This window comes from Gobio gobio (genome assembly GCF_949357685.1).
Source record: "Gobio gobio genome assembly, chromosome: 8".
Taxonomy (NCBI): Eukaryota; Metazoa; Chordata; class Actinopteri; order Cypriniformes; family Gobionidae; genus Gobio; species Gobio gobio.
Window position 1 is genome coordinate 31,511,692 of NC_137114.1, and position 20,189 is coordinate 31,531,880.

The window sequence follows — 20,189 nt, forward strand, 5'->3', positions numbered from 1 at the left end:
AGATGTCTGGAGTTGTTTACGGCTCATATGTTTATGCATGTGGGGTCTGACAATCTCCGTATCAACAGGAGAAAACGACATTGTTTAAATGTAAATTAATTCTGCAGCAGGTGTTAGTTTGACACATTTGCATGATTTTAGTTTTTTTATATAAAATTGTAAATCCTCCTGCCATCTGCAGCAGGTATACGTTACAGCGCAGTTACCATCAACAACTGTCCTGGACCACATGCTCCTCATCTCTCTTACACACACACACACACACAATTTTCTCTTTTTCACTCTTCCTCTCTGATTATGCTTTGAAAGCTGTACTAGCTTAATGTTGAATACGGAAGGCCGTCTGCCAGAAGCTAGATATCTTGCTTTATAAAGTTTTAAATATGGATATTTTTCTTACAAAAACCCATCGATTCGCTTGAAGAAGGCCTTTATTAACCCCCCGGAGCTGTGTGGAGTACGTTTGGTAATTTTCATTTTAAAGTGAACTAATCCTTTAAGGCACGAAGAAAGGGGGCTTAAAGTGCATTGCTAATTTTGTTTACTTGCATCACATTGCTTCTTTAATGGTGGCACCCAGATTTCTTTAAGATGTTTTGTGTACAAATACATTTTTGGGCTGTCTTAAATAATGAGGCATGAGATATTATTATCATCTCTGGCTGATTCAACATGTTGGAGGTACATTTGTAAGAGTTTTCATTGTTATACAGTATTTTATGCAGTCTGTTTGGGTTTTTCTTTGCACATTTTGGTGAATTAAATGAAAGTCATAAAGAAAATTTGCATAATGTGCCCAGTATTGCAGAAGTAGTCACAGTAGTATATTAGATCATAGCCCCTCTCTCTCTTTCTTGTGGTATGCTTAGAGATTTGCTTAACCAAACTGATCTGGTATTTAACCTAAACTTCACAAGTTAGCCAGACAACTTAGTCTTAAGACATGGGTTTTGCCGAAATATTAAGTCTTTTATATATATGAAATTATCATTAGCTTTTCCTTTTCGTCGTTCCAGACTCAAGACATTGCCGTGCTGGTTAGATAAGCTTCCTTCCATTTCTTTCCTAAGTCTCTTATGCCTCAGTTTGGAGGATAGGGTTAATCTGGAAAGAGACACTCACTGAGAGGGATATGGGTACGACAAGGAATCCTCTCCCCATCATTTTTCCTCTGCTGCCACTGGAGGAGAAAGATATGAAAGGAGAGGAAAGATTTGGGGCGCAGATGTCATCCAGAGAGAGATGGGATTAGAAGGCATGAACCAGAGAAGCGACGTCCATCAGTGGCTCGTGGACAACCTGGAAAAAACTAGGGAGCATTAAAAATTCAGACTACAGTGTGGCATTTAAAGGAAATATGAAATACAGAAATGAATTCTGTCGTTCTTTACTAACTCTCATGTTGTTCCAAACCTACACTGTTCAAACGTTTGGGGTCGGTGAGATGTTTTTGAAAGAAGCCTCTTATGCTCACCAAGTGGACTAATGGACCACTTTTATGATGCATTCATGGTATTTTATGTGGAGATAAGAATTTTTTTTGTGTGTGTGTGTTCAACAAAAGGAGAAAAGAGATTTAAAATTGCACAAGGGTGAGTAAAACATGACAGAATATTCATTTTGGGGCAGACTATCCCTTTTAATTTTATTCTGTAGTGAAAAGACTGTGTATGATCTTTCAGGAGCTTATAGCTGCAGTAAAAGTGGCATTAATCTCTGCAGCCTGGCAGACAGTGAGTTGCATTATTGATGCAGCGGAGGGCTGTCCTTGGTGCGGGCCCTCTGCTGAAATGTTGGGTGTAAATGCGGGGTTCAGCCTCAGCTCGCTTACAAATGAGATGCGGGGACATGGAGGGGGGCGTCTCGCATCGCTCATCCTCTCCGCTGCCTGCTACAGGGCTAATCCTAAATTTAAACTCGCGCTCCCCTTGTTGGGGTGTCAGTTTCTGACACATGACAGCATTAGCCATCAGCTTGTTTTAGGAATAGAACAGCCAAAAATTTTAATTCTGTCATCATTTACTCACTCTCATGTGGTTACTAACCTGTATAACTTTCTTCTGTGGAACGCAAAAGGAGAAATTTAGCAGAATGTCCAAACTGCTCTTTTCTATACAGTGAAAGTTAATGGCGACCATGGTTGTTAAGTAAGATTTGTTAAGTGAAGTATATTTCATTCTATTTATTACGCAAAACTATTGTATGGCTTCAGAAGATTTTTCATAAGTAGCATGGACCACGTTTATGATGCTCTTATAGGCTTTTAGAGCCTTTTTGGAGTTTGACAGCACCAAGTCGCCATTCACTTTCATTGTATGGAAAAGAGCAGCTTGGACATTCTTCAATTTATCTTTTGTTCTCCACAGGAGAAAGAGAATCATACAGGTTTGGAACGACATGAGGGTATGAGTAAATAATGGCAGAATTTATTTTAAATGATGTGACTGCAGTTTGCCTTTTAGTTTCTACTTTCAAAATGTAAGAAACCATACTCTTATAATCTGAAATCTCAGTGGTGAACATCCCTAGGATATTCTCCATGCTCATGATTACTGCAGTGTTAAGTTCAAACGAGATCCTGGTCGACTGGAGATTTGACATGCTGACAAAACTAAAGAAAACCTGACAGTTGGTGGAACGTCAATCCTCATAAGACCACTCAGCTCTCCATTATCTTATTAAAATAGCACTGCTAGATTTTTTTGTTCTCAAAGAATGCAACAAAAAGCTGTGGATTGTGCATCCATGCTTTGCTTGCTAATGGTTGGGTTTGGAAGCGTTTGAGTTTGGGGGATTAAAACGTGGATAAACGAAGCTGTAGAGGTGACCTTGTGTTGCTGATGATGCTTATGGGAAGACCCATGCTGCGCTGTTGGGTTCGTATTAGGGATGCTCATTTCAGTTCATTTTCCCAACCGACAACCGATGCTCATTATCCGATTATTAACCTTTAACTGATAAGATTATAATATTGAATTAGCATTACATAAAAATACAATTGACGAGTGTCTGTGAACTGTTAAAAAGACACTTTTTTTCACAGGTTTATTTTACCGTGCAAACAGCAGCATACAGAGCAGATCAACAACAACAGAACCTGGATTCACACATTATCACATTTCCGCACGCACCTGCAGCATTTCTGACAACAAAGAAAAACTGAATAAAATTATATAAATAAAAAGCATAAAATAAATAGGCCTACACTAAATATTTTTCACTTGAATAATTACCAAATTAAGATGACAAAACGAAAATACACTGAATCCGGTTTTAGCTTTGAAGAACCGGAATCTTTTTTTTTTCCGTCAAATAAAAATAGCAGGTCTACCCCAATCCACACCTTGTATGTTTTTTAGTTTTTTTTTAAAGTTGCATGTCTAAGTGATGTGGGGTTAGTATGGAGCGCAGCTGGTTGACAGTAAACACCCTCTCAACCTTGTTTATACTTTCGAGTGCAGAATTATTAGGCACGTTGATTTTCTGATCATATTTTTTTTCCAGGCACATTTGACCAATTCCAAACCACAGTAATCCTAATAACTACTATTGATTTAGTATTTAATAATGTATAAGTGATATATAATTGTTCATGAAGGCTGGAAATGAAAAACACCTTATATTCAGGTGTGCAGAATTATTAGGCATGTTTTCTTTTACAGATAAATTGAGCCAAAAAAGAGATTTAACTCAGACTGAAAAGTCAAAAAGTATTAAATGCCCATGAGAAGGATGCAATACTAATGCAATACTAGACATTGCAGTTAAGGCGTGACCATTGGACAGTGAAATGCTCGTTGGGTCAGCAGGGTCAGACAAAAACATGTGGCGGAGAAAAGACACCTGTTAACTGCAAAAGAATTAAGAATTAAGGTGAAGAATTAAGGGTGAAACCATCAGGAACCCTTTAGTCTCCAGCGCCACCATTTTCCAGAGCTGCAACCTACCTGGAGTCTCCAGAAGTGCAAGGTGTCAGGATCTCAGAGACTTCAGTTAGGTAAAGAATCCTAAAAAATGACCCCCACTAAATAAGAATCATAAGCTGAAGTGTTGTAAAATACAAAATATGATGAAATTTTGTGATGTAAAATATGATCAGAAAATCAACGTGCCTAATAATTCTGCACTCCCTATACTTTCGTCTGGCTCCGCAGCTTGAGCTTCCGATGTCTGCGCGCGCCTTGTCCGTTTGGGGGCGTGTTTATACTCGACGCGCTGTGCTATTCTTTGAACAACAGAGGGCGACTCTGAGTAATTGTTCTATAAACCATCAGGAAACAGCGACGAGAAGAACATGCGTGACAATGTTTACTTTAGTAAACTCTACCAAAACCACACTACGAAAAGCCTTAAACAAGGCTTCGAATGGCACTGTTACCCCGGGAATACAGAGATAACGCTTCGCTAGAGTGGCCAGCCTTGGGAAGCCCCTATAATTTGCTTTCCACCAGTCATTTTGTGAAATATGTCTCTGTAGACACGTGTGGTTGCAGGTGTCGACTCGACCCATGAGTTAACAAATACAGCATATTTTTCTTTAACCATGCAGCAAAAAGAACATTTTTTAACCGTTTAACTGACAGTATTAATCGGTCAAATTTCTTACTTTCGGTTAACGGTTAAATGGTCATTATGAGCATCCCTAGTTAGTAGGATTTTTTAGAACTTCAGGACTCGGATTTCACATCGTTTGCACATCAAATGGCATCCCAGCATAGTAGTTAAATGTCTTTGGTTTGCATCCCTTCTGATATGAACCTCCTTTAGCGTGACTGCAATATTTTCTTATATCTGCAATATCTCTTTCTCAATCTTCTGGTTTCTATCTGCTAAATCATCCTATTGCAGCTTAAAGTATGTTTTTCATCGTTCATTCCAGTCCGTGTCCTTGAGTCAGAGGGTTGCAGTTTCTGAGTTTCTCATCCTGTAGCTATTCTGCCCATATACACACCCAGCTCACGTCAGCATCATCATCGTCCTCTCACACACTAACACACATCCACACTGCTCGTGTTCCTCTGCGGGGTGGGCGAGCTCCCACATGCGCTATAGCGGTTACTGTGGAGATGGCTGGGCTGCGGCCCCTTAGTGTTCATTCTGTGAGCTGAGCGATTCACATGGAGGCTAAAAATAGAGGGCAGGTTAGCGGCTCTCGCTGCCTCGTCCTCTGCACACTGATTATGACCTGACGGATGCAAGGTCAGCCACAGTTACACCGGATCATTTACACACTCTGTGAGGACCAGATGAGCTGCTGGGTCTCTATTATGTCATATCTGGCTCTCTTTGTAAAGTCCACACCTGATTCTTTACAGAGCTTTTGTTGTATATACTGTCAACATTTATGCTTCATGAAGGCTTTATTATTTTAGTTAATCCTGTTAAAGTGGTAGCCATGGAAACCTTCTACAACATCCATATTCATATTTAATTCCCAAGGTCACGTTTTCAAGATTAATAGGCTGGATTGAAAAACTGGATTATTTAGGGCTAATGTGTTAATAAATTATCAAGATAGAAGTGTATTGGATTTTTCACATGACAAATGTTTCCTCACTTGATGATTCCAAAAAAATGTAGCACTGCTCAAAGACCACTAGTTAAAATGCTTCTGTTTTGTTTTGCTTTTTACCATTTATTTTATTTTATTGGAAAATATATTTTTTAAGAAATTAAGCCTTTTAAAGAAATTCATACTCCTATTTAGCAAGAACACATTAAATTGATCAAAAGTGATGATCAAAAATGCTTTTGAACTTTATATTAATCAAAGAATCCTGAGAAACTAAAATATTAAGCAGTTATGTCGCTTCTCTGCTATTCACAAGTCCTTTCCCACATACGTTTTTTCGCCTACTATATTGTATTATTATTATGATTATTACTATGAGATTAAGGATTGAGCCACAGTCTTATAACTATAACATAGTGTCTAAGTTTATGCAACTGGCTCCTGGACTCCACCCCGCATAACCCTTACAACCCTTCCTAAATACTCTTTATGTAACCAAAATAAGAGTCACAATTCATAATATAATATTAGAAGCAGTAATTATACGGATACAAATATTACACACAGTTCTTAAACTTAACTTAATCACATGTTAAATTATTAGTCCCAAATCTGGGATGGCTCCAGCATGCTGGCCCCTAATTGTCAACTGTGTAATAATTCTAATAGTTAATTCAAAAGGAGCAATATATCACAAAAAAAGGTAAAAAAAACCGTATGGCTTTTTTAGGACAGTTTCTTTTCAGTTCACTCTCACATCACAGCATAATTTGCTTATAGGTCTCCCTAAGAAGCTGTTCTTTATCCTCACTTTAACCCGATGCACATATCCTCTGTTGTCTGGGAATGTTTCCACTACACGTCCTAAAAGCCAAGAATTCTGTGGTGAAGCATCGTCAATGATGAGCATGATATCATCAGCCTTAAGATTTTGTCTGATTTTGTTCCACTTTTGCCTCTTTTTTGCATTAGTGGGAGGTACTATCTAGGGCTGAAACGATTCATCGAATTACTTGATTAACTCGATTACAAAAATTCCTCGAGGCAAAAATTCGGCCTCGAAGCCTCGTTAAATTCCTATGACGCGCACTATACGCGCATGGGATCTGATTCACACGGACCGCTGTTCAATGTTCAGGAAGCACACCATAGCGCATGATACATTTTGAATTTAGTTTAGATTCTAGATGCCCAGAATCACTATAGTAACTGCATGTTTTACACAGTTTATACAGGTAAGTTGATTACCGTTCTTATAGCTGCCACACACACGGCGCGCACAAGCCCCGAAGCCAGATCGCTTTCACTTTCGTCCTTATAAAGTTTGTCAAGTAAATGCGTTTAAAGCCTTGCCAGTTTGAACATTGAAGCGATTGTGCACTATTCAAAAACAACTACGTTTTTTCTGTGACACAGAGAGCCAAGCTGTGTTGCGTCTCTGACAATGCGCGCGCCCTGAAGGCAGAGCTCTTTTCACGTGAAGATTGCGCGCAGAGAGCAGTGCAGAAACGCAGTGTCAACGCTGTCTTGTGACTAAAGTAAAGTCACTAAAGTATCTTAGAAACTCAACCGTTATAGGCATATATTTGAATACCTTTGAAGTGCCACAGCTTCATAATGAATAGAGACGGTATGAGTAATTCACACACACACCATCTCTCTCTCATTAATGCATTCAAATAAATGTAATGTAGGCCTACTGTGTTAATTTATCTGTAGCCTATCTGATGTAAAACAAACATAAATCTGCCCCATAGACAATAACTGCTGAAAGTGAACCGTTTCCTTCAAGTAGGCAAGTATTTTTAAATCACAAAGAAATGCACTTTTTGCATTTGTTGGAAAAATTCCAACTTTAATAGTAAAAAATATTTACAGTAACACACACACACACGCATGCACCCTCGTCTCTCTCGCGCCAGTCAGACCAATCATGGCAATGCATCACATATGCTTAAACTTTTATGTAGCCACGCAACAATAATTTCAGCATGCGTTCACTGTATACACCGGGACATGATGTTGTGACGCGATTTTTCGAACGGATTATTCACCTAAAATGCACCGCAATGCAAGTAATGCAAGACAAATGCAGCGTTCTATTGAAAATGAATGTATGTATTTCTGCTGTACCAAACTGCAATGAAGCCTCACGCACGCACGCACACATACACATACACATACACACACAGGTTGCTAGGTTACCATAGCAAATAGGCTCACCCCAGAAATGTATTTCTGTATAAAAGTGTACCCCAGATATATTATTTGTTAGTAGCCTAATGGTAAATGCTGCAGGTGTAGAAATCTACATAAAAGATATTTACTTTGATGTCAGGGCTAGATAACAGCATGAAACCTTTTTTGCATATTAATAAATTAAATTGCTTTTCCTCTTCATTTTCTTTATGCATTATTTGTTTTGGTTGTTTAAAAACACGCAAAAAATGTTTTATCTGATTAATTGATTAATCGATCGATTAAGTACTAGATTAATCGATTACAAAAAGAATCGATAGCTGCAGCCCTAGTACTATCTAATCCATCATTTCCAGAAAAGGTTGCAGATGTACTGTTTAGGTGATAGATAGAATGTATAGGAATTCCTTTAATCTGAAGTAGGTGGTCGGGTGTTAAGGCTCCTGGATCCTCAGAGACTGTGGTAATTGGGCGATCATTGAGTATGGCCCCCACTTCAAAAAGAGCAGTTTGTAGGCCCTCACCATCTAGAGTCTGCTGAACACAGAATATAGAATATTTTTAAGGATTCAAAAGATTTGTTCCTATACACCTCCATGATGGAGGCCTAAAGGAGGATTAAATGTCCACTTTACATTCTCTCTCAGCATTGTCTTATGTATCCTTTCTTGGTTGATATCACAAAGTGCCTCTCTTAATTCTTTGCTCTGCCCTGACAAGGGTGGTTCCATTATCAGAAATTATCTCTTTAACTTGGCCTCTACAGATAAATCTCCTGAGGGCACAAATACTGGAATCTGTGTTTAAAGGATAAGCCATTTCTATTCCATTCCCTAGTATTGAAGCAGGTGAAAATCACCCCCTATCTTTTGACATAAGTTCTGCCCTTCTTTACCTCAATGGGACCAAAGTAATCAATTCCATAATGTCTGAAAAGTGGTAAATCAGGTGATATGGGTCAGAGGAAAGTCGGCTATCTTTTGCTCCGTTGCAGATCCATGTCAATGCCTACAGAACAGGCAATTTGGACTGGACTGGCTCATACTAAAAATACTTGCTGTTCTGTTAATCTCTGGATCACTGTCTGAGATGTGAAGCGATTCTTGAGGGAGTTCAGGCCAGCCAGTAGCAGGACTTTACAAATATTCTGGCCCTCTCAGCCATCTTCCATCATTGCAAAAAGAGCCAGATCTCATACCTTGAGAGGCATCATCAGTGTTGGGTGTAAAACATCTGCTGAAACTCAGATTTGAAAGCAGCTCGAGTTCCCCTAGCCACTTATCACATTGTTGCATTGAGTTCCTGCACCAACATGATGGCTTGCCTTTCACCCAAAACAGATTTGAGGCAATCATCCATGTAAAAGTTGTGGCTAATTGTGGATCAGGTTTGCCCTTGTTATGGTACTCTGTGTGTTTCGACCGCAGGAACCAGGGTCTATAAATATTTCCCCCTCCGAACGGCCCTGCTCCCGAAGTAGTACTTTTTCAAAGTTCAGGAACTTTCGGGGGTGGGACTTGGGCGCAGCATTTTATTTCAAACGGCATTTTTAAAAGTCTTTTGCGAGGTTTGTTCTGCGTTCAGTAAATATCAGTCTTGCTCTTTCTATCTGATGGCGCACGTTCGTCTCAGCCATTGCACGGTCAATGTCCGTAATAGCTGATAATAACCTACGCTGTCTTATTTTAAATCTAGCTTTACGAGCTTTCAGAATACGCTTTAGTATCAGTGCTCGTCTCTTTTCCGCCATTTTGTTAATGACCTCTTTAGGAAACCAATACATGCAAAAGCAGTGCTGCTTGCATCTCCACTTGTTATTGTTGCAGATAGTGTCGCGCAAAAATGATTACTGTCCGTCGCTGACTGGGAGGAGCAGTCGCGCCACGCGCAGTCCTACATCACTGGACTAATTTGCCTTATCTTCACGGTACTTTAGACCACAGTGGAAACGCAGACAGTAGCAGGTCTGGGGGAAAAAGTTCCTGGTACAAATTTTTCCGGGAAATTTTGGTGGAAACGGGGCTTTAGTGAAACATACCCTCAATATCTGGCATCACAGTTATAGGTTCTTGCTGAAACCGAAGGATCACACCTAGGAAGGTATTTGTGAGGTCTAGACCCAGCAACAATTCAGAAAGCAGTGAGGTTCCTTGAAATGAGGAGGCACAATGAAATATTATAATATTTTTTACCCCCTTTTATGGTAGATTCCATGATTGAGAATGTACCATACTCTACCATCATTTCAGTTGAGTTCCTTTTCTGGCACTTTCTCTGCATGACCCTTTATAAGGATATAATTGATAAAGTTCCTGTAAATATTCATCCTTTCTAAATATTTTGAGTATACTCAAGGCTCGTTGTTCTTCTATCTTTTTGTTGTCAAGTAGGATTAGGTCGGGTCCATGAAATGGAAGATGTATCTGGTAATGGCCATCTCGTTTCTCGAGTTATTCACAATTTCCAGGAATCTTTTTTCCTTAAAGTAAAGTTCAGGTTTCTCGTTGGAAGCTTGTTCTGAGAAGTCATAATTTGTACTGCTCCTTAAGAAATTAATTCAGTTTAGCCACTGAGATTCTGTTAGAAGACAATGGGAGTAACAGTAGTAACAAACCTTTTCCTACTTTTAAACTTGTGTGACTGTTTGGATGTTGTCTTTCTGACATTTGAATTTGTTTTAGGATATTGAATCTCTCCAAAGACTGGGTCTAAAATAATCTTTACTTTTTTCTCAATGAAAGCTACCAAATCAGTAAAGTCTGTCCTTTTTGAGTACAATCCAGAATTTCACAGGCTGTAGATTTCCTTTCCCCTTAGCTTTTAAGGAAGCCTAAAGATTATTTTTAAGGTTGAATGGTACATTTAGCTCTGCCATATTAGCCAGATATTGTCCTGAATTGCAGCACACTCTAAGATAGATTGCATAATAGGGATGAAACGATTACCGGTTTCACGATAAACCACGATAAAATTTAGTGACGGTTCGTAATATCGTATAAAATTGTATTATCATTAAAACCGCGTGTGATTATCACGGTTGTGAAAACTCGTGGTAAATCTTGTCCAGTCAGCGTCAGTCTGGTGCACCGCTGTTTTCTGAATGAGGAGAAATGGCAGAAAGCAGTGACAGCACTCGGGGGATTGTTCAGCCTCTAAAAGGACCAAATCTGAGGCGTGGTCATATTTTGGCTTTTACAAAAGTCCTGAGGGAAACTTAATCTAAGATGGTCACCCTGTCTGCAAACATGCCAGAAGAAAGTCGCTGTAATAGGGAAAACACTTCAAAACTACGAACGCAAGGCAAGTGGACTTTGACCTCAATACCAAACCTACGTCTGGGAAATAATAACGTGAAGCGAACGAACAAATTCAGACAAGACTAGGGTGACATTTAAGGGATAATAATCAGGGTTTGACATTAACAACCGCCATTTGCGAGTGTAACGTTATTTCGGCTGCACACTAGCCACTCTGGCTGTTGAACTTATAATAGTCTTCTCAAAAGCCATCTGTTATAATCGCGTTGCGCATTATAAGCACTTACACGTGCTTCTATTGAGTTTATGAATGCAATATCTCATAATCAGAGGCGTTCAGATTAGCGGAGTTTTGTTCAGAGCGCGCGCCGCTCTCACACGCTGAAATCTGCACTCAAAGCAGAGATAAACGTGCGATGTATGCAGGAGATTCATTCATCATACAGGTTGACTGTTTTTGTTCTATTTCAGCAGCGAAAATTGTTTAAAAAAAACACAGCAGAACCACAGCGCATCTGATATAACTGGCACAACGCAGGCGAATTTAGGGACCGTCTGTAAAGTTACATACAACATTGGTAACGTTATACACGTTTCAAACTTCAATAGCATTTGAAGAGAATGACAGTCATAAAAAGACTGTAAAGTGTTCATCTAGGTGTCAGGTATGATGCACACATTTTGATATTTAATAAAATAAACTGTCAAATCATATGGAAATATGGATATGCATTATTTCACTAGGATACTGTTTGGGCTCTAACACAAAATATGCTAGATTTAAATGTGTCTGATAGAACACTGATGAGAATATTGCTTGGGAATATATTTACAGTGATAATATTAGAGATTATATTTACGACAAATTATTATTATTTATGTGTTATGCGTTGCTATTGATGACGGCCATTAAGGAAGGAAATCCCACAGAATCTAGCTTAAAAAAGTGCTTAGAGCTGCTTTAGTTATTTGTTGTTTGTTGAATTTCAAATATAAAACTTGTTGAAATGTTTTAAGTGTGTGCATCTGTTCTTTTTGAACACTTTCATTTCGTTTGAACAAAACCGTGATAATATTGATAACCGTGATAATTTGGGTCACTATAATCGTGATGTTAAATTTCCATACCGTTTCATCCCTATTGCATAACTATATCATGTTTTCCCATCATCAGAACAAGTATTACCCCATCTCAGAGCCTTCTCCATGTACGCACTAGCAATTTGAAATTCATCTCATTGCTCCTGAAGCAAGTTCACTGCACTGCTCCCACACAGATCTCAAAATAAGAGATGCTATGAACGAATACAGGGAAAAAAGTTTTGGAAGAAAATCATCTTTGCTCATTGATTCCGAACCATCTTCTTTTACATTTCAAAAGGATTGGAACAATTCCCAAAACACCACTACAAAGGATTGTGCACGGAACTCAAAATGCTTCAAAACTTACTTCTAGTCAAACAGCAACTACAATCACAACGACACAAACTGGCCAGCAGAGGATAGATAACCAGCACAGTACCGCTAGAAATACTAACATTACTAGTATTGATCTTGGTCTTGCCCTGCAAAGACCAAGCAATCTGTCTGATCTTTTTTTGACCCAGCAGAAACAAGTCTCACTTCCTACAAGGGAGATTCCAGTATTCAGTGGTGATCCTCTGGAATATAGGTCATTCATGAGGAAAAAACAAATAGCAGCCAAAACCGATAGTATTATCTAGAGCAGTACACCACTGTCTCTAAATGAACGCAAATAGAAATTCCACTTTGGAGATTAATTTCAAATTTCTAGTGCATACATGCAGCACACTCTGAGATGGATTGCATAACTACCCCAACATCAGAACGAATATTACCATATCTCTGAGCCTTCTCCATGCACGCTAGCCATTTTAAATGAATCTCCAGACTTTTTGGATGCCATTATAATGTGTATGCATTCTATTTTTAACAATTGTTGATTTTATAGCCACAGTTATCCGCCAATGCTATCAAGCTGTCAGTAGTTTTAGTATGTACCACACATCTTATAAGCTTTAAACCTGATTGTCATATTACAGACAGACTATGTTTTATCCTCCACCTACAACAGGCAACACAAAACTACTACTACTTGGAAAAAATTGCTCTTCATAAACCACTCCTTTGCCCAGCTTCTTACCAGGGTCTAACCATTTTATAAAACTAGGCTGCTATCTTCCTCTGGCCTACCAGCAATTTGACATACAACCCAATGAATAATAAAAAAATGCAGGTTTGCTGTTTTTCTTTTTTCTTGCACATTGACATTTTCCATCATCAACATATTTATGCCAAATGTAATATCACAATTATCAGGGTCTTTTAAGGCTGAAGCACTTTCTTTCTAATTTGGTAATGCTTGCACATCTCTTTAAGCCCAGTACAGCCATTACTTATTACTCCACACATTTACTCTTAATGTCGCATAGCCCTTTTGTGATGAGAGCTGTAATGCTTAGGGTGGGGTGCAGGTGTTTTTAAAGGCTCTGCAAAATAGCATTTCACACACCATGGTTCTTTTCCACAGCATCATAGCCACGCGGCTCACACGCACATCTTGCTTCCCTTCAGAGGTGCCAGACATGGACTGCCGCATGGAGCGTTTAATTACATCTATAGAGGTGTGAACATACGAAAGCACCCTAATTACACCTGTCTTACCTTCCTCGCTTTTATAACCGCAGAAACGTGACATTACCACCGCTGAATGCTTTAAGATGTACATTAAGTATTTAGGTTAATGACTATTCTTGGTGATGATAGCATCATATTTGGTGAATGAAATCCAATACTTTTTGATTCTGATTCCAAAAATTGTGCCTTTTGCTCTAGCATTTCACTTTCTATTTTTGCCTTCAACGACCATTTGTAAGGTGAAGAGCTGTTACATGATTCCTGTCTTCCTCTTAGCCAGGCTAGATCTATTTGTTCAATACTCAGCTTTTTTGCATGTATGATGTTAATGTATGTCTAATCCTGATTTCAAGGTTAGAATTAAAGGGATAGTTCACCCAAAAATAAAAATTGTCATCATTTACTCACCCTCAAGTTGTTCCAACCCTGTATGAGTTTCTTTGTCCTGCTGAACACAAAAGAAGATATTTTATAGAATCTATGTAACAGAGCAGATAGAGCAACCATTGACTACCATAGTATTGTTTTCCCTACTATGGTAGTCAATGGTTGCTCTATCTGCTTGGTTACAAACATTCTTCTAAATATCTTCTTTTGTGTTCAGCAGAACAAAGAAACTCATACAGGGTTTGAACAACTTGAGGTTGAGTAAATGATGACAGAATTTTCATATTTGGGTGAACTATCCCTTTAAGGCCAGTGACAGTGGAGTATTTGAACAATTTGAAAAATCTGTGATGGAGTTTTGTGATGGAAACTGTATGTGATGGGACGTTTTTGATGAAGAGCTGTGTTATGTGGCATTTCTTACATTAACTCTTTCTTTGCCGCTGCTTTCAAACAAACACAAACAAAAATATTTGATTCTAGCTTCATGCATTCTTTTTTTTTTAAATCAACACTTGAATGTACGTTTCATTAAAAATAATTGAACCCCCCCAAAAAATCAAGTTTTTGTCAAAGACTACATCCAGATGATCGAATTGAGAATGATTGTGTCCATAAACCCCCCCGAAGTACAGTACCTGATTTTTGATTTATATGCTTGTGAATGTTTGATGATCGCATTAGCTTACATATGCGCAAGCAATCTTCTATCACTTGTTTCTGCTGCTGCTTCGCTTGTTTTTGGATCCGGAGATTCTGTTCTCTTTCAGAAGATTCATAATACCGCCCCATACTGCATGACAGTGGAAAAATGGATTGGCGGAAAATTCAGTCCATGGCGGGGAAAGAGTTAATACATTTTTGCAAACCAACGGCAGCTGGTGCTTCATTGTGTTACTCTGCATGGTTTCATTCAGCACTAATGAATTGAGAAGAGGCTATGTGGTGTGTTTTTAAGAGTGGCTATTAGCTGACCCCTCCCTGTACTTTTCTGTCTGTTACCCCCCACTAAACCTCATCCCTCCCACAGGCTCAACTTTAAGGACCCGGAGGCTGTTCGGGCTCTCACATGCACTCTGCTGAAAGAGGATTTTGGCCTAACCATCGAGATCCCCCTGGAACGGCTCATCCCCACTGTGCCACTCCGCCTTAACTACATCCACTGGGTGGAGGACCTGATTGGGGGACAGGGGAACCCACGGAGGGGAATTGACATTGGTATGCCAGCTCAGACTCACTGGTGTTATCCTGTTAAAGCTCTTTGCGGTCCCTCAGGCTGGTGGTACAGGGTTTGGCAGGGCTGCTTGTTGGTTTACACACACACACAGGCTGGAGGAGAGTAAGACAGTTCTGGCAGTCACATCTAGGGATGGAACGGTATGAACATTTCATATCACGATTATAGTGACCCAAATTATCACGATTATCAATATTATCACGGTTTTGTTCAAAATGAAATTAAAGTGTTCAAAAACAACAGATGCACACACTGAAAATCAACAAATAAAACAAGCAGCTCTATGCACTTTTTTTAAGCAAGATTTTATTCTGTGGCATGTCCTTCCTTATAATGACCGTCGTCAATAGCAACACATTATAACAGCGCACATCAATGTATCACAACGAATGCTCTCTTTTCATTCAAATGCAACTTGTGTCTCTGGTTTTGATTGTATTGAAAATTAAAAGGACTTTACTATTAATACTACTATAATTATTACTATAACTTCTTGTGATCATCTTGTCTGGACGATTGTTTTGTACACTGTACAAAATGGATTTATAAACAGGTCATTTCTCTTTCAAACATTTGTTCGGTATCTCACCATGGGAACGCCTCAGGGCGTGACCGATCGCGGATCTGTGTAATAAGTGTACAATGAATATACATTATTATCCCTTAATATTATCCCTTAAATGTCACCCTAGTCTTGTCTGAACTTGTTCGTTCGTCTTTGGCTCAAGCTTCACGTTATTTCCCAGATGTAGTTTTAGTATTGAGGTCAAAGTCCACTTGCCTTGCGTTCGCAGATTTTAAGTGTTTCCCCCTATTACAGCGACTTTCTTATTACATGTTCTGCAGACAGGGTGACCATCCTCGATTAAGTTTCCCTCAAGACTTTTGTAAAAGGCAAAATATGACACAACTCAGATTTGGTCCTTTTAGAAGGCTGAAAAATCTCTCTGCACTGTCACTGCCTTCTGCCATTTCTTCAAAAAAAAGTGTGTATATATATATATATATATATATATATATATATATATATATATATATTACACATTTTTTTATAGAAATAATAAATATATATACACGTGTGAATATGTATTGCAAGTGTGCATGTGTGTGTAATCTATATACATATTATAATATAAAAATAAGAATAGAATAATGATAAAAATATATAAATATAAGATTTTATGTATACTTTTTTTAATTCATTATCTTATATTGATTGAATAGTTTAGATTTTTTTTATTAGCATGCAGTCTTTTAGTTTGCTGTTGTCAGCTATATAGTCTAGTCTTAGGTCTCTGAAAAGTTGTGTCTTTATTTCATCCCCTCTAAAGAATTGGTGTTGCATCCATAAACATTCAGATGGACATCTTTGGCTGTTGCGTCAGATTGTGAGTGAAATAGTTGTGGCTCTGCTGATTGGGTTAGATTGCAGATGGAAGACCTTTGCCAGCTCTGGGATAAGATTAGTGATGTTAGTGTCACACACATGATGAATAACCCTAAATCTATTTTATTCAGACCTTATGGGGATCATCTTTGTTCAGTTCTGCTAAATTTCAGTCCATTTTAAGGCCTGCTGACTGGATAATGGATAGCCATAGCTTTCCTGCCTCAGTCTAACTGCATTATATTCATACATCACTCTGTCAGGCAGTCGCTTCCACTTCATTTTTATCATACTAATACTTACCTGAGAGTCCTAACATTTAGTTGTAAAATTATGTTTGCGTAACAATTTCATTTGGAGTTGCAGTTGTTGTAGTTTATTTTTAAAATTTTGTATATTTTTCCACGAAAACAACAAAAATATAGCATGCATCCAATCACAACATTTCTAGTAGAGCTGACTGGTGAATTGTTCATATTTTTATATGTAAATGGTTCAGGTATTACCACAAGTTCTTATTTTATTGTATTTTTTTTTTTAATCTGATATTGTTTTCTTAAATTTTTTTATCAACATCCTGAAATACAGTTAGGAGTCTTAATTTTTCATCTTATTTCTCCTCTCATAGAGGACAAATTTAGTAAGGGTTAGTTCACCCAAAAATTACAATTCTGTCATTTAATGTCTTTCAATTCTGACATTAAACATGTTGTTCCAAACCCGCAAAAGCTTCATTAGTCTTTGGAACACAAATTAAGATATTTTTTATTAAATCCGAAAGCTTTCCGACTCTGTATAGACTGCAACGTTATTACCACTTTAAAGACCCAGAAAGGTGTTAAAGCTATCGTTAAAATAGTCCTTGTGACTACAGTGGTTCAGCATTAATGTTATGAAGCGACGCGAATACTTTTTGTGCGAAAAAACTAACAAACAAAATAATGACTTTATGCAACAATTTCTTCTCTTGCATGTCAGTCTCCTACGCTGTTCACATGTAAACACAGTGCAGTGCTTCCAGTTTCTACATCAGAACACTGGCTCATTATTGGCCGACGCTGTTCACGTGAGCACAACAATGTAATGCTGACACAGGAGCTGGCCAATCAGTGGCCAATACTGAGCCGGCGTTCTGAGGTAGAACCCGGATGCGCTGCACTGTTTACTGTGTGAACAGCGTAGGAGACTGACATGGAAGAGAAGAAACTGTTGAATAAAGTCATTATTTTTGTTTTGAGCTCAGAAAGCTCTTAGATTTCATCAAAAATATCATAATTTGTGTTCTGAAGATGAACGAAGGTCTTGAGGGTGAGTAAGTAATGATAGAATTTTCATTTTTGGGTGATCTAACCCTTTAACTAAAATGTTGCACAGTGAATACTCATCCTTGTTAACTAGACTTAAATTGGTCACTCATTCTTTGCTCCGTCTAGATACAAAATATCTGAAATTGATGCAATAACTAAGTATTCACAATTCTTTGAATCGCACTGTTGATCTGAAGTGTTGTCACTACATGAAGAATATGTTTACATAAAGACTCAGGCAGATCATATTTCATTTGTATTTAAGCTTGTGATATGATGGGTTTTGGCTGTGTGCAGGTACTGGTGCTTCCTGTATTTACCCCCTGCTGGGAGCCACAATGAATGGCTGGTTCTTCCTCGCCACAGAAGTGGATGACATCTGCTTTAATTATGCGAAGAAGAACGTTGAGCAAAACCACCTGGCAGAGCTCATTAAAGGTAGAAGTGTGGTTTGTGTGTGATGCAGAGAGAGAGCTTGACAGTTTTATATGTAATTTAACCCCCTGAACCACATAAATGTGTGTGTTGCAGTGGTAAAGGTGCCCCAGAAGACTCTGCTGATGGATGCGCTAAAGGAAGAGTCCATTGTCTACGATTTCTGCATGTGCAATCCTCCTTTCTTTGCTAACCAGTTAGAAGCAAAGGTACATTCAGCTCCAGTGTTTCAACAGATATTACCTAAGCCCCCCAACCCCTCCAGCAATATCTGTCTCTTTGTGCACATGACAATAGCTGTTATCCATTCATTCTTCCGTTTCTTCCCCTCTCTTCTGTCTCCTCCATCAGGGGGTGAATTCGAGAAACTCCCGCAGACCTCCGCCCAGCTCCATCAACACAGGGGGTGTCACTGAGATCATGGCAGAGGGTGGAGAGCTGGAGTTTGTGAAAAGGATCATCCATGACAGTCTGCAACTAAAGAAGAGGCTGAGGTCTCGCATACACACACACACACGTCAGTGTGCATTCAAGTTGAAGTCCCCACCGGGATAGAATATATATATATATATATATATATATGATTTTAGATTGTGAATGTCTCTACAATCAGCCTTTGAAGGGGGATTGTAGTAGTTCTGGTGCCCCCGTCCCAATATACTGTACAACACGATGTACATTCACATCACATATTTAGCAGTGCAGTGGTATGGTTATGCTCATGTTACATTGCAGTTCTTCACCATTATGAAAGTTCATTATTTGCTCATGTTTTAAAGCCTTGCGCGTTAAACTTTTTTTATTCACACACAGTTCTGACGTAAGCTTTTCTGAGTGCATATACCCGAAGCGCACGCTCACTAAAAGGTAGAGGTGTTAGTGAGGCCAGCATGGGGCGCTCACCCTGTGGTCTGTGTGGGTCCTAACACCCCAGTATAGTGATGGGGACGCTATACTGTAACAAGCACCGTCCTTCAGATGAGACGTTAAATCGAGGTCCTGACTCTCTGTGGTCATTAAAAATCCAAGGATGTCCTTCGATAAAAGAGTAGGGGTGTAACCTCGGCATCCTGGCTAAATTTGCCAATTGGACCCTGTCCATCATGGCCTCCTAATCATCCCCATATATAGTGAGGAAAATAAGTATTTGAACACCCTGCTATTTTGTTATAGTTCTCCCACTTAGAAATCATGGAGGGGTCTGAAATTGTCATCGTAGGTGCATGTCCATTGTGAGAGACATAATCTAAAAAAAAAATCCAGAAATCACAATGTATGATTTTTTAACTATTTATTTGTATGAGACAGCTGATATATATATGTGATATAAGGTGTTAATAAATAATTTTAACCGCACTAATTTTGTTAACGCAGCGCGCATTTTCTGTTTGATCCATGGCCTAGCCCGTAGTTGGAGAAATTGAGAGCAGCCATAGACGTAAAGGATGCAGTAGCAAACAGAAATGGGGAAAGATTTCTGATTTCGGTACAAGGCTTTCGGAAATGGGGATAGTACATTTTAATGGCTAACATTAACATTTACTATTCTGAAACAAGTGACGTTATAGCCTACATAAGCTCCCATTTTTTCTGTTTAACTTTTATTAGACTCCAGGTCGAAATAAAAGAAAGGGCGTTTTTACACTCAGCGCGTTTGCTGCAGTCCAAGTCCGAGCGCGATAGTTCTCAGTTTCCCCCGCAGCGCTGGTCAACTTGATTCTATTGAACCCTGGTGCATTTGCGTGCATCTTACATAATCAGAAACATCCACAGGGTAGCCTATGATAGAAAACAGAACGCGGGTCAATAT

At 38.8% G+C, this 20,189-nt stretch overlaps 1 protein-coding gene across 2 annotated transcripts in view; it reads left to right on the forward strand.

Moving 5' to 3' along the window:
• mettl16 (methyltransferase 16, N6-methyladenosine) overlaps nt 1-20,189 on the forward strand; it is a 48,395-nt gene that overhangs the window by 13,664 nt on the left and 14,542 nt on the right. For both annotated transcript variants that reach the window (XM_079824260.1, XM_079824259.1), the window contains exons 3-6: nt 15,044-15,231; nt 18,242-18,382; nt 18,476-18,588; nt 18,731-18,873. In XM_079824260.1, the coding sequence (XP_079680386.1) occupies nt 15,044-15,231; nt 18,242-18,382; nt 18,476-18,588; nt 18,731-18,873 (585 nt within the window). The remainder of the gene's footprint in view (nt 1-15,043; nt 15,232-18,241; nt 18,383-18,475; nt 18,589-18,730; nt 18,874-20,189) is intronic.